At 40.9% G+C, this 15,551-nt stretch overlaps 1 protein-coding gene across 1 annotated transcript in view; it reads left to right on the top strand.

Moving 5' to 3' along the window:
- foxred1 (FAD-dependent oxidoreductase domain containing 1) overlaps positions 1–15,551 on the top strand; it is a 38,620-nt gene that overhangs the window by 7,059 nt on the left and 16,010 nt on the right. The window contains exons 3-5 of the mRNA XM_020524208.2: positions 3,980–4,090; positions 12,887–13,005; positions 14,633–14,727. Coding sequence (XP_020379797.1) covers positions 3,980–4,090; positions 12,887–13,005; positions 14,633–14,727 — 325 coding nt within the window. The remainder of the gene's footprint in view (positions 1–3,979; positions 4,091–12,886; positions 13,006–14,632; positions 14,728–15,551) is intronic.

Here is a 15,551-nt window from a genome sequence, read left to right on the forward strand (position 1 = left end):
CCTGCTGTGTTCATCCAGCTCCACACCTTGTTATCTCAGATTCTCCAGCATCTGCAGTTCCTACTATCTCTTGTGTTTGGGTGGGAACTCAAACTGTACAAAAGTAAAGTGCTGCATGTAGAAACTTAGCATCTTCTGGTTTCTGTGGAGAGAGAAACTGATTTTAACATTTTAAGTCTAATATTCCTTTTTTCTACTGTTCTCTTTCCAGCATTTTCTGTTTCTATTTAGGCTTTGCACCATTTATAACTTATCTAATCAAAGGAACTGTTTACACGTGCAAACATCCATCTTTGATTTATTTTCTTTAGTGCAAAAAACAAGGAGGGATCATTGACAGAATGGTACTCTTGTTTATTTGATTGAAATTGCACCAAACCGGCAGTTATGCCTTTGGTTTGAAAAACGTATTGCTAGAACATGAAACGTTATTTCACAATAACTGGTTTTCATTGGGGGATAAGCACCATGAGCTCCCTGAGTATGATAGGTTGAACACTTGAAATGCAAAAATGATGAATGTTCAGTTGAGGGAAAGTGACTGAGAATTATTCCTTCTCATTTTTGAGGAACTTTCCAACTTTGGAGTGACTACAGATGTGCATGTTGGAAGCTCAAAGTATTTTTTTTGTAGGTTGGCTATCTTCCCTACTGGAAACATAATTTCAAATTTTTTCTCTTGACAATACTGCTTTCTCTCATCTTTTCTTTGGCAATAACTTGCTTTGTGTCATTTGTAACTGAGAATGTATGTGAGTAATTCAAATGCTGTCTGATCCCTGCAGAGTGTCTAGGAGTAGCTCAGGATGATCTATCTTGGGCTCTAGAATCTGCCTTATTTTGCAGAACTGCAATTTTCAGGAGAGCATGATGCAAACAATGATGTATATGTGTCCACATCCCACTCTGAATGCTGGACTTTACAACCCTGGCCACAGCTGTACTGAGGGAGCATACATCAGAGGACTCATGGAGCGAGGAAATATGGGTAGAACTCTGGAACAGGAAAAGTGAAATCACAATGCTGGGGATATACTACAGGCCTCCCAACAGCTAGCGGGCGATGGAGGAGAGAATATGTAGACGGATTTTGGAAAGGTGTAAAAACAGCAGGGTTGTTGTGGTGGGTGATTTTAACTTCCCCTAAATTGACTGAGACTCACTATGTGCTAGGGACTTGGATAGGCAGAATTTGTAAGGACCATTCAGGAGGGATTCTTGACACAATATGTAAACAGCCCAACCAGGAAAGGGGTTATACTGGACCTGGTTTTGGGAAATGAGCCTGGCTAGGTGAGTGAATTTTCAGTGGGGGAGCATTTAGAGAGTAGTGACCATAATACAGTGAGTTTTAAAATACTCATGGATCGGGATAACAGCAGTCCTTGGGTGAACGTGTTAAAAGGGAGGGACGGCGAACAGAACAATATTAGGCAAGACTGGAGAATTTTGATTGGAGGTAGCTGTTTGAGGGTAAATCCACATCCTACATGTAGGAGTATTTCGAATGGCTGCGAGAATGAAAGATAGATATGGCAAGTTACGTGAACCTTGGATGACCAGGGATGTAATGACCTTGGTCAGAAAGAAAAAGGAAGCACATGTAACGTCTAAGAGGACGGGAACTGATGAAGCCCTTGAAGTATATAAGGAAAGAAAGAAAGAACTTGTGCAATGAATTAGAAAGGCTAAAAGAGGCCATTAAAAGTTGTTAGCAAGTAGGATTAAGGAGAATCCTAAGGCTTTTTATATGTGCATAAAACGTTTGAAAATAGCCAGGGAAAGGGTTGGCCTACTCGAGGACGAAGGAAGGAATCTGTGTGGAGTCAGAAGAGGTAGGTGAAGTCCTAAACGAATACTTGTGTCGGTATTCACCAAGGAGAAGAAACTGGTGGAGGTTAATCTCTGGGAAGGGAGTGTCGATTTTCTAAGCCAAGTTGCTATTAAAAAGAAAAAGTATTAAGGTAGATAAGTCCCTGTGTCCTGATGGGATCTATCCCAGGATATTGAGGGAGGCAAGAGAACAAATTGCCGGAGCATTGACAGACATCATTGTATCCTCTATGGCCACAGGTGATGTCCCAGAGGATTTGAGAATTGCCAATGTTGTCCCATTGTTTAAGAAGAGTAGCATGGATAATCCAGGAAATTACAGGCCTGTGAACCTTACATCGGTGGTAGGGAAATTATTGGAAAAGATTCTTAAGGACAAGATCTATAAGCATTTAGAAGCAAATGAACTTAATTAGCAATAGACAGCATGGTTTTGTGTAGGAGAGGTCGTGCCTCACTAACCTGATTGAGATTTTTGAGGAGGTGACGAAGACAATTGAGGAAAAAGCAGTTGATGTTGTCTATGTGGACTTTAGTAAAGCCTTTATCGAAGGCCCTCATGGTGGACTGGTACAAAAGGTGAAGCCACATGCTATCAGGGGTGAGCTGGCAAGATGGATACAAAACTGGCTTAGTTATAGGAAACAGAGGCTACTGGTGGAAGAATACTTTTCAGATTGGAGAGTTGTGATGAATGGTTTTCCACAGGGATCAGTGCGGGGACCCCTGCTGTTCATGGTCTACATAAATGATTTGGGGGAAAACATAGCTGGTCTAATTAGTATGTTTGCGGATGATACAAAGATTGGTGGAGTTGCGGATATTGAGGAGAATTGTCAGAGGATACAGCAGGATGTAGAAAATTTGAAGGCATGGGCAGAAAGATGGCAGATGGCGTTTAATCCGGACAAATGTGAGGTGATGCATTTTGGAAGGTCACGTACATGTGGAAATTATACAGTGAATGGCAGAACCCTTAGCGGTATTGATATCCAGAGGGAACTGGGTATGCGGGTCCAACAGATCACTGAAGGTGACAGCGTAGTAAAGGTAGTAAAAAAGGCCTATGGCATGCTTGCCTTAATTGGAAGGGGCATTGAGTATAAGGATAGACTAGTTATGCTACAGCTTTATAGAACTTTAGTTCGGCCACACTTGGAATATTGTGTACAGTTCTGGTCACCACACTACCAGAAGGATGTGGATGCTTTGGAGAGGGTACAGGAAAGGTTTACCAGGATGTTGCCTGATATGGGGGCTTTTAGCTATGGAGAAGGGTTGGATAGACTGGGGTTTTTTGACTGGAATGCAGGAGATTGAGGTACAACCTAATAGAATTTTATAAGATTGTGAACGGCATGGATAGAGTGGAAAGTAGGAGGCTTTTTATTGGGTGGAAGGGTCAATTACTACGGGACACAGATTCAAGGTACAGGAGGGGATGTCTAAAAGAGATGTGCGAGGCATGTTTTTCAGAATGGTGAGCACCTGGAATGCATTTCCAGAAGAGATGGTGGAAACAGAAACAATAGCAGCATTCAAGAAGTACTTGGACGAATACATGAATAGGAAGGGAATAGAGAGATACAGATTCTATAAGTGAAGACAGTTTTAGTATGGATAAGCAAAATGTGTTAGCGCTGGTTTGGAGGGCCCAGGGGCCTGTTCCTATGCTGTATTGTTCTTTATCCTTATGGCCACACAGATTTAACAAATTACAGTTCGTGGTCTGAGCATGCACCTACAAGGAAGTTGATTGAAATTGCCCCAAACCCAACCAGTGGTAAGGAGACTTTATCCTGTTGCCTCAACTTTACAAAAAGCTGGGGTTAAACACAGCCCAAGTACTACACTCTTTTAAATAAGTTATAATGTCACTAAGATCTTGTAAAGAAAATGGAAGTTTGTTTTTGTTTGGTTTTCATTCTGGCACGTTTTTAATGCTCCTATATAATAGTACGAATTGTCCAATTATTGATAAGACTAAAACTGACAATACAACAGCATATGGAAAGCAAAACGTAGCATATATTAACGCAGCCCAACATATTGGCACAATGATGTTCTGCATTGCTGGGCCATGTACAATATTGTTTTACTGAATGTCTCTGTCTACAGTTGCTAATTTGTTTTCTTTTGTATGCAGTATACCAAAGCCTCCACAGTCTTGTCTGTAGGAGGAATTCGCCAGCAGTTCTCTCTGCCAGAAAATATCCACCTGTCCATTGAATCTGCTCACTTCCTTCGCAATATCCAGGTATCAATAGATTGGGTATAATATATAGCTGGCTATTGCTTGGACTTTTTGACTTTGCTGAATGGTTTCTTAAAGGGGTTAAAGGTCTACAGACATCCTCCAGCCTTAAAGTCATTCATAAAATAATGCTCAGACAGTACACTTTGCTTTGCCCGTCTATTTTCTCTTGTATACTTAGTGACTTGTTCAAGGCTACAATTCCACAGGTGTTGGCAGCTTTTCTGTATCTCATCCACAACCTTCTCCAAGTCTGTGCAGTGAACATTGGAAGGATATTTGACCCTTCGGGAAGTGAGCCTGAAGGTTTCCCACTGGAACTTTGGCTAATTTTGTCCCCATTTACTCCTGTTGTAAATTGTGTTCAACAGCTTCCTGTGAGATCAGATCATTTGGCACGGACAAGAGTTAGAAGCTGGATGTCCCAAGTCAGTATGACTCTGACTCACAGGCAGTATACAATCCCTGTGGGAAACTAAGTCCTTAAAATTATGATCTACAATATCTCATCCTTGGTCTGATTATACTGGCAGATTTCCTGGTTACACATGAAAGTAAGCTGGTCAGTGTTCGAGGTCCTGAACACTTGGTAAACCTGTACCTCTTTGACTGTAGCAGGTACATAAACTGCAAAAAGTACACAAGCTTACAAATTATGACCAAAAATATTGTCTGTGTTTTGATCCCAAAGTGAATGACTGCAAAAAAAAGTACACAGTTCAAAGTAGCTCATTACAGTAACAGTCCCAAAGTAAACCCAACACAAACCTTGCAGCTTGACAACAGCACTTGCTTTTGGCTGGTGCTTTAGAACTAAATCCAACAAGGAATGAGAGTGTATTTAAGTTTACAGTTTGGCACCAGCTGCGTTTGAGGCAAGAATGTCGTCCTTTTGCCTTATGTCTTTTTCATCCTGTTCCACATCAAGATTGATCTGCACCTTTTGATAGTAGTTAACTCTCCAAAATTTTAAGCTCATGTCAAAATGAAAAGTGGATGAGGATCACTGCTGATGTTCAATAGTTTTACCTGATTAAAATTAATACATGCAAACATATGGAAATGTCAGGTAGAAAATTACTAACTGATTTGTTAAGTCTGCCCTGTACTCAGTGGCTGGAACAATATGGTTAGACCCTTCTAACCAAATTCTCTTCCACCTGCTGCCACCTCACCCACCCATAGTCATGTACTCTTCTTGGAGAAGCAGAAACTAAGTAGTGATTGCAATGGGTTAAATTTGGGAAGATGCAGTCAATTAAAGAGTAGAGACGAGGCAAGAGAGAGAAAAGTATTAACATTGCAATTGATAATCAATCGGGATAGAAAATACAAATCTAAGAAGAATCTTAGAATTTAGAATTAGCTTTATTGTCGCATGTACTAAAATGAGTACAATGAAAAGTTTACAAGTTGCCACTAATGGTGCCATCTTAGGTACAAAGGTACCTACGTACAGATTCTTAAATACAAATTCTTTGGGGGTGGGGAATTAAAAAGTAGGAAAGCAAAGAAATAAAAAGTTGGCCTCACAGATCATAGGAATAAATTAGGAAAACAAACGAATGAAAAGTTCAGAATAATAGTCCCTCCAACCCAGTCCACTCTGGCACTGGGGCTTGACTCCAGATTGTGTCAGGCTTCACCTTGAGGCCAACCACTTTGGAATCGTCTCGGTGCTGGAAGTGCACACTGAGGCCAGACCAGACTGAGAGACTGCCACGCTGAGGCCAGGAGTCTGAGTCCATGCTGAAGCTGGGAGTTCACGACATTGCTAAGAAGAAAGAAGGGGAAAAAAAACACGAGGAAAAGAAATGAAAAGAACAGATGGAGCAGGCCAGCTATGGCTGAGAAGTCCTACTCTGCCACCATCTTGGATCTGAATATCACCTGCAACAGTAAATCAATAGTTAAGGCTCAAGCTTGGGAAAATAGTAAAATAACAGCCTCAGTATAGCCATTACAGATACATGGCAGCAGATTGACATGGATTGGAACCTGAATATGGAAAGGAAAATAACATTTTGGAAAGGCAAGATGTTAATAAAAGCTAGAGAGCTAGCTCTGTTAATTTGATCCATAGGTCCCAAAAGACTTCGTTCTAGAGTCTTGAAAAAACTTTCTAGTGGGACACCTTAATATGTTGGTTCTAATTTTCCAAAATTCCGTAGTTTCAGGGAAGACTCCATGAGATTAAAAGAATTACGTTCAAATCTTCCATTCTCAAAGGAAAACAGAAGAAAATAAACTACAGGCCAGTTAGTTTAATATCTATCATAGTGAAGCCGTTAGAGCTATTATTAAAGATGTTATGACAGGCCACTTGGGAAAGTTCAAGACAACATAACATCCCCTTCTTTGACTTGATATCAACTTTTGTCTGATTATGCTCTTGCTGCTTTAAAGAGGCCAGACCAGACTGAGAGACTGCCACGCTGAGGCCAGGAGTCTGAGTCCATGCTGAAGCTGGGAGTTCACGACATTGCTAAGAAGAAAGAAGGGGGAAAAAAAATACGAGGAAAAGAAATGAAAAGAACAGATGGAGCAGGCCAGCTATGGCTGAGAAGTCCTACTCTGCCACCATCTCGGATCTGAATATCACCTGCAACAGTAAACATGTAAATGCAAGTTGTTTTCTGTGTAAAACTTACAGAAAGGTTTAATTCTCCAAGACTGCTGTCTCCACTCGATAAAATTCAAAAGCAAGTTCAATGATATCCTCCTCTTTGTGTACAGGAACCTCTTTAATGAGACATTTTGGCCATTTGTTGTCATGTGTTGTTATGTGGTTCTCTGTCTAATTTTGTTTCACAAAACATTCCAAGGTGGTTCATAGGAATGTTATTACATTAAAGACATTGAGTGTAAATTGTTAAACATCTAGGTATTCAGATCTATTAGTTATTTAAATGTGTATTTTCTCCTCTGAGCAGTCAGCATAAAAGCATTCCATTAAATCACAAATTTGCAGGACAAACAGTAAATGATGAGAGAAGAAATAAATTAAACATGGAAGTTTAATTTCTGCAGTTATGCGTCCGGAAAGTTAGAGCACAATCATTATGTTGGAGGTGAATCATTCTGTACATTGCAGTGAATTTTTTATCACAGTGTCATTAATTTGCAGCTTATATCAAAGTGGCACTTAACACATCATAAGACCATTCATCTTATTACAATGCAAACCAACATCCTGACAGTCGTGTCATGGAGTCATAGAGATGCATAGCACAGAAACAAACACTTTGGTCCAACTCATCCATGCTGACCAGAAATCGTAAATTAAGCTAGTCCCATTTCCCAGCATTTGGCACATATCCCTCTAACCTTTTCCTATTCACATACCCATCCAGATGCCTTTTAAATCTTTTAATTGTACCAGCCTCCTCCGTCTCTGGCAGCTCATTTCATACGTGCACCGCCCTCTACGTGAAAAAGTTGCCCCTTAGGTCCTTCAAATCTCTTCCCCTCTCATCTTAAGCTTTTATGTTCTCTAGTTTTGGACTCCCCCTACCCTGAGAAAAAGACCGTGTATTCACCCCATCAATGCTGCTCATGATTTTATAAATCTCAATTAGGTCACCTCTCAGCCTCCAATACTCCAAAAAAAAAAATAGCCTCAGCCTCTCCCTATAGCTGAAACCCTCTAATCAGTGCTTTGACTAATTGAAATCAGTCATTTGTGTATAGTCACAGATGTGAGAAGCAGGCACAGACAATCTTCACTGAGGTTTCTATTTGAAATCTTTTCAATTTCACAACGGTTAATGTAAGAATAGTAAGTGTATGGATACAAATTAATGCTGATGGCAAGTGTATTCTGAAAATAGAAGCATGTGGGATTAAGTGTAATTTGGGTTGTAATTGACTACATGATTGGAAGCAGAGCAGTTGTGAACAGATATTGTGATTAGAGGGAAGTATTTAATGAGATTACATGAAAATATTAGGACCATTAATCCTCTGTCCTTGAATAAAAGGAGTAAAATTTTTGTAGTTCGTGGATGAAGTAAAACTTAGCCACCTGGCAAATCGTGAGATGGTTTGTCACAGATTATGAGAGGATTTAGTTTGTTGCATTGGTGGGATTATTGGCGGATGTGAAGTGACACACTTTGGGAGGAGACATATAGAGAAACAGTATAATCTAAATGGTGTAGAGCTGGATGAACACATCCAGCTCTACACCTTGTTATCTCAGATTCTCCAGCATCTGCAGCTCCTACTAGCTCTGAAATAATCTAAATGGTACTATTTTCAGCTTAGTTCAAGGACTAAGAATCCAGATGAGCATATTCACAAATGTTTGAAAGCAGTAGAGCAAGTTGCAATATCAGCAAGGAAGAACCAGCAATGAAAAATGGCGCCGGAGAAGCAGCGACTTCATTGGTTGGCGACGCTGTAGCGGTGGCGGAAGGGTCACGGACTTTCTTTAAGCTATATCTTTTTCACATTTTAAAATTATTTTTAAACTGTTCAAAATAATGCTGGATCATGTGACAGTGGAAGCTTTTCACTGTAATTTCCTATATTTTTCACAATAAAATACATGCAACAATAAAATCACTCATTCATTCTACACTTGTTAAATAGGGGCTATTGGAGATAAAATCAAAAAAGTGATGGTAAGTCTTGACAAATTACTGGTTAGACCTCAGGTGGCATATTGTGTACAATTCTGGGTATCGCATTTGAGAAAGGTTTTGAAGATCTGAGGTTTAGCGTTTACTCGTATTTGGTGAGATTCCTTGGAATAGTAGGATTACGGGAAGTAGTCAAAATAGTGACAGTTTTATTAAAGAAAATATGGAGAAACTGTTCCCTCTGACAACTAGTAGGACATTGATTTTAAAATTATTGTCAAGAGAGCTAGGTGAAAATATGAATTTGTTTCATCATAACAATCCAGAGTGCACTAACTGGGTGATGCATTATTATTTCAATCTTGTATAAGCCTGAATATTAAATATTATTTTGAATATTATTTAAATAGGCAAAAACAGCTGCAGAACAGTGGTTTGGGAGTCCTCCACATATCACAAAAAACTAGCATCCAAGTTCAGTGAGTAATACGGAAGGGAAATGGAACGTTGGCTATTTTTTCGAAGGGAATGGAGTATAAAAGCTGGGAGGTTTCACTAAAACTATACAAGGCAGTAATCAGACCATAGCTGGAATACTGTGAACGGTTTTGGGTTCCTTTATCTAAGGGAAGATACACTGGCATTGGAGCCAGTGAACCTTCTCTGTACTAACCTGATGTCAAGTATGGAAAATTACCAAACTAGGAGAAGTTGGGCAGCTTGGGCCTATCCTCATTAGAGCTCAGAAGGATGAGAGGTAATCTCATTGAAACATGCAAGCTTCTTGGAGGACTTAACAGGTTAGATGCAGAAAGCATCTTTGCCTTGTGGGAGAGTCTGCGACCAGAGGACATAATCTCAGAAAAGGTTTGCACGTTTAAAATCGAAATTAGAAAATTCTTTACTCGGGGTTATGAATCTGTGGAATTCTTTATCACAGAGGGCTGTTGAGACTGGGTCATTATGTTGAAGGCTGAGATAGACAGATTTTTAAATCAGTACACTTTCAAGGATTATACAGAAAAGACAGAAACGTGGAGTTGAGGATTATCAGATCAGCCATGATCTCATTGAATGGGGGAGCTGACCTGATGGGCTGAATGGCCAATTTTCATGTCTTATGGTCTTAATAGGCAGACCCAGCAGGGTTTTCTGAAAGCAAAATCATGTTTGCCTATTTTATTGGAGTGCTTTGAGGAACTGCATTGTGGGTGTGACTGCAGCAGTTCAAGAAGACAACTTAAAACCAGCAGCATGGAGGGATGTGCGATAAATGTAAGCTCAATCAGTGATACCCAAATCCTGTCAGTGAATTAAAAAGAAGTGAAATGCGTTGTGGATAAACGGGAACTGATGCACCTAGTATAGAGTATTTGGTTTTCCAGAAGGCATTTGATCAGGTGCCATGTCAAATGTTATTGCAGAAATTAAAAGCTTGTGGCATAGGTGGTGACATATTGGCATGGATAAAAGATTGGCTAGGAAACAAAGAATCAACATAAATAGCTGTCTTTCTGGTTGGCACGATGTCATGAATGTTGTGGCACAGGGATCAGTGCTGGGACGTCAAATTTTTACAATTTATATAATGATTTTGAACTAAGACTGAAGGAATAGTTTCTAAGTTTGCTGATAACTTACTTATCTTTGAAGCTTTGAGGAAGACGTAAGGAGGTCATGAAGAGAAAGATTGGCGTTGTAAGTGTAAAAACTGGCAAATTGAGTATAATGTGGGAAAATGTGTGATTACCCATTTTGGCAGCAGGAATACAAATTAAGCATGTCTAAATGAGAGATTACTGAGAAAACCAAAACAGAAATTGTTGGGAAAAATTAAGCAGATCCAGCAGCATCTGTGGAGAGAAAGCTGAGTTACAATTTTGGGGCCAGTGAACTTTATTCAGAACTGGACCTGAAATGTTAACTCTGCTTTCTCTCCATAGATGCTTCTGGACCTCCTGAGTTTTTTCTAAAAATTTCTGTTTTTGTTTCTAATTTCCAGCATCCACAGTTCTTTTGGCTTTTTGTTTAGATTGCAGAGAGATCTGGATGTACTGGAGCATTAATTGCAAAAGACTGGTAAGTCGGTAATATGGAAAACCAATTGAATGTTGTTGTTTGTTACAAAGTGAATTGAGAAAAAAACAATCATGGTCCAATCATGTAGGGCACTGGTGAGATAATATCTGGATTACACTGTTTACTATAGGTCTCCTTATTTAAGGAAGGATATAAACTAGCAGCAGTTCAGAGAAGTTTTTCTAGACTAACACCTGGAATGAAGGAGGTATCATAAGAGGAAATATTTACACAGGCTTGGAGTTTAGATGTGATAAAGGCGACTTGATTGAAACATACAAGATCCTGAGGAATCTTGACAGGGTGCATGTGAAAAGGATGTTTCCTCTTGTTACAGAATCTAGGGGTCACTATAAAAATAAGGGATAACACGTTTCAGACAGTTGAGAATTTTATCAGAGGGTGTTGAGTCTTTGAAACTCACTTCCTTGAAAGGCATGGAGACAGGATCTTTGATATATTTAAGGCAGAGGTAGACAGCTTCTCAATAAGCAAGGGGTAGAAGGTTATTGGGAGTATGCGGGTTACTGCACTAATCAATCAGCCATAATATTTTGAATGGCAGAGCAGGCTAGAGGGTCCAAGAGACATACCCTTGCTTATAGGTGGCACGATGTTGTGTAAAAAGAGAAGGAAACCAGCACATTAAAGGGAGAAAGGACACTGGAAAATGCCTTTCCTCAAAATTCATCCAGGAGATTACTTTGGTTGTATGTTGCCATATCTGCAAATCCACACAAAATACACCCCCTGTCCCAAATAAGAAATGGCTTCACTTACCTCCGTCGAAGGCAGACAGTCAGCAGTCACCATGTTATCAGCCGTATTATCCACAGGGTAGGAGAAATAGAACATTTCCATCCATTTTGGTTGGTCCTCCAACTTGTCAAATTCAAATTCTCCACCATTAAGCTAACAATGTAGTCCTTGCAATATTTTATTAACCCCTCTGACTGCCTTCACGCCTGTGCTGCTCTGATGTAAATAGACCCAGTTCTCTTTTTGAGAACTATCTGAGTTACTGAGGTTCTGTAAACTGGGAATAATTCTTGCAGTTCTTCAAGTGAGAAGTTTACCTTTCAAGGAGGATTGACTCAATCAAGAAGTAAAAGCACTCAATGTTGATAAATGATAGGCTTGTACAATAGACAGGGATAAATCATCTAATGTGCTAATAAAACTTAATTTTGTTTTCTGTCACTTATTTGCAATACTAAGGAGAACAAATCTGGGGAAAATAAGGGTGGCACAGTAACTCAGTAGTTAGCACTCACTACCTCACAGCACCTAGAACCCGGGTTTGATTCCTGTCTTGGGTGACTATCTGTGTGGAGTTTGCATCTTCTCCCTATGTCTGCTTGGTTTTCTGCCAGGTGCTCTGGTTTCCTCCCACAGTCTAGAGATATGTAGGTTAGGTGGTTTGGCTATGGTAAATTGTCGGTAATGTCTAGAGATGTGCAGGCTGGGTGGAGTAGCCATGGTAATTGCATGGTTACTGAGATGGGGTGGGTGTTGTGTCTGGGTGGCATGCTCCGGTGGGTTGGTACAGATTCGATGGGCTGAATAGCTTCTTTCTGCACTGTAAGGATTCTATGAAATCCGAATTAAACAAATTGCGGCACGGTCGTTCGGTGGTTAGCACTGCTGCCTCACAGCAACAGGAACCCGGGTTCGATTCCAGCCTTGGACAACTGTCTGTGTGGAGTTTGCACATTCTTCCCATGTCTGCATGGGTTTCCTCCAGGTGCTCTAGTTTCCTCCCACTGTCCAAAGGTGTGCATGGTAGGTGGACATAGTGTGCATAGTGCCCAGGGATGTTTAGGTTAGGTGGGTTAGACGTGGGAAGTGTAGGGGTAGGAGAATGGGTCTGGGTGGGATGCTCTTCGGAGGGGCACTGTGGACTTGTTGGGCCGAATGGCCTGTTTCCATACTGTAAGGGTTCTATGATTCTTTGAAAGTGTACCAGCAACTGTGGACATCTGTTTAATTGCATTTTTGAGCTTTAATAATGTAGCCACTGAATCGGGGGAGGAGCCCATTGTTTCTAATAGTGGTAAATTTCCTTATCATAAATGAAAGGGATGCATGGAAACAGTTTGGCCATTCAGGTAAAACTCATTCCATGTCTGTCAAACAGGAGCACTTAAATGTGGTGAATGAGGATCCTGTGGATATCCAGTTCAATCCCTCAGGCTATCTATTTCTGGCTGGACAGGAGCAGAGTGCAATTTTGGAGGAAAACTATCAAATTCAGAGGTGAGATATTTGAAAGTCAAGGCTTCAGTAACATTTTTTAACATGACTTTCATTGGAATTTCTCTTTCTTTTGAAGGTGTGACCTTAATTTTTTTTTTGTTGTGCTCCAACACCTTCAAGTGTCTCTCCCAACTATTTATTCTTGTATGAGCCTACAAGATTCATAATAGTGAGCTATTGACTCTCGGCAGACGAAACTAAGCCTTATTGCATTTATACTTTGTATATGGGAGCTAGGCAGTAGTTTTTCCACCTAAAATTGCAGACACTAATCATCACTCTGCACTGTATTTGTAATAAATACATGTGACAATAAATCAAATTGAATCATTTCATTAAATGAAAGGACTTTAAACAAATTTCCCTAAAAATTAGTGTGAAAGCTGTGGTTGGGTTCTGACATTGTCACGTCCGCTTTCCTGGCCTTTCCCATAACCCTTGATTCTCCTTCTGATCAAGAGTTTATCAATCTCAGCCTTTCCCTGTAATCATTGATTTTCTTACTGATAAGAGTTTATCTATCTCAGCCTTAAATATACACAAGGACTCTGCCCCCACTGCTCTCTGTGGCAAGGACGTCCAAAGACTCTCGGTCCTCTGAAAGGAGAATTTCTTCCTCATGTCAGACTTAAATTGATGCTGCTTTATTCTGAGACTATGCCATCAGGTGCTAGATTCTCCCATGAGGGGAAACATCCTCTCAGCATTTGCCCTAAAAAGCATCCTGTATGAGATCAGCTGTCATACTTCTAAACTCCAGTGAGTAGAGTCCCAACCAATTTAGCCTTTGCTCATAAGACAATCTCTTCATATCAGGCATAATCCTATGAGCCTTCTGTGAACTGTCTACAATGAAATAATATTCTTCCTTTTAAGGTGACCAAAACTGTTTATGGTATTCTAGACGTGACCTCGCCAGCAGCTCGTACAGTTGCAGTACGACTTTCCTACTCTTATACTCCAACCCCATTGAAATAAGGGCCAGCATTCCATTATCCTTCCTGATTACCTGCTGCACCTATGTGCTAGCTTTCTGTGTTTCATGTACAAGTATCCTCAGCCAAACCAATACAAAACTATTAAAAACCAAATCTCTCAACACTGAAGAACTCAGGCCCCAGTAACTGAAAGGCGTTGAAATGAAACGATATTAAACAGAAATTTGTTCTGTCTTAAGAGTTAATAGATAGTGAGAAGGTTCAGGTTCTATATTCACTTGATCCGTTAATAGAAAACTGGTGGTTTGTTCCCTTCTCTAAAGAGGTTTTAGTGAAGAGAGCTTCACAGATGGTGCAGTGCATATTTTGAAACTCTTGTGCGTCACAAGATTAGGTGGACACAGGTTTTCTGTATTTTGTTTGCTGAGGTTTTCAACCTTAGATGAACCATTGTGGCATAATGCAAATTGAATGTTAAATGTTTCCCTTATTGTCAGGAAAAGAAAAATCAGCAAAGCCAATCTCCAGAAGAAGTAGCAAGTATTTGTTGGTAGCTGCTTGTACAATCTATTGTGCAGAGGGCATCAACCTGTGTGGGGGTGGGTGGGAGGCTGCATGGTAATTATTGACAGAAAAGAGATTGGCTCATTTTCAAGTTAGAATTTTAATGCAGTGCTTCTAATCTCTAGGGCTGAAGGAGCAGCAGTCACTCTGCTCACACCACAGCAGTTACAAAAGAAATTCCCATGGATGAACACCGATGGAGTCGCCATAGCTTCGTTTGGTGAGTGTATCATGAAAAAAAATCTTGAGTTTTTAAAAAAACTGGAATCATTTAGAACAATTAGTGACACTTGTGTATTAACCAAAGTGGAAGATATCACTCAGATAGTAGGAACTGCCGATGCTGGAGTCTGAGATAACAAGGTGTAGAGTTGGATGAACGCAGCAGGCCAGCCAGCATCAGAGGAGCAGGAAAGCTGACGTTTTGGGTCGGGACCCTTCTTCAGAAATGGGGAAGGGGAAAGGGGCTCTGAAATAAATAGAGAGAGGGCGAGGTGATGATAGAAGGTGGATAGAGGAGCAGATAGGTGGAGAGAAGACGGACAGGTCAAGGAGGCGGGGATGAAGTCAGTAAAGATGAGTGTAGGTAGGAAGTGGGGATGGGGGTTGGGTCAGTGGGGAGGGAGGGGCGGGTAGGTGGTTGGGAAGACTGACAGGTCAAGGAGGTGGGGATGAGGCTAGCAGGTAGGAAGTGGGGATGGGGGTTGGTCAGTGAGGTGGGAGGAGCGGATAGGTGGGAGAAAAGACGGACAGGTCAAGGAGGTGGGGATGAGAGGGGGCGCTGGTCTTGGGATGAGGTCAGAGGTTGGGAGATCTTGAAACTTGTAAAGTCCACAATGAGACCATTGGGCTGCAGGGTTCCCAGGCGGAATATGAGGTGCTGTTCCTCCAGCCTTCGGGTGGCATCGTTGTGGCACTGGAGGAGGCCCAGGATGGACATGTCTTCCAAGGAGTGGGAGGGGGAGTTGAAGTGGTTCGCGACTGGGAGGTGTTGTCATTTGTCACGAACCGAGCGTAGGTGCTCCACAAAGTGGTCTCCAAGCC

Source organism: Rhincodon typus, chromosome 32 (assembly GCF_021869965.1).
Source record: "Rhincodon typus isolate 14 chromosome 32, sRhiTyp1.1, whole genome shotgun sequence".
Taxonomy (NCBI): Eukaryota; Metazoa; Chordata; class Chondrichthyes; order Orectolobiformes; family Rhincodontidae; genus Rhincodon; species Rhincodon typus.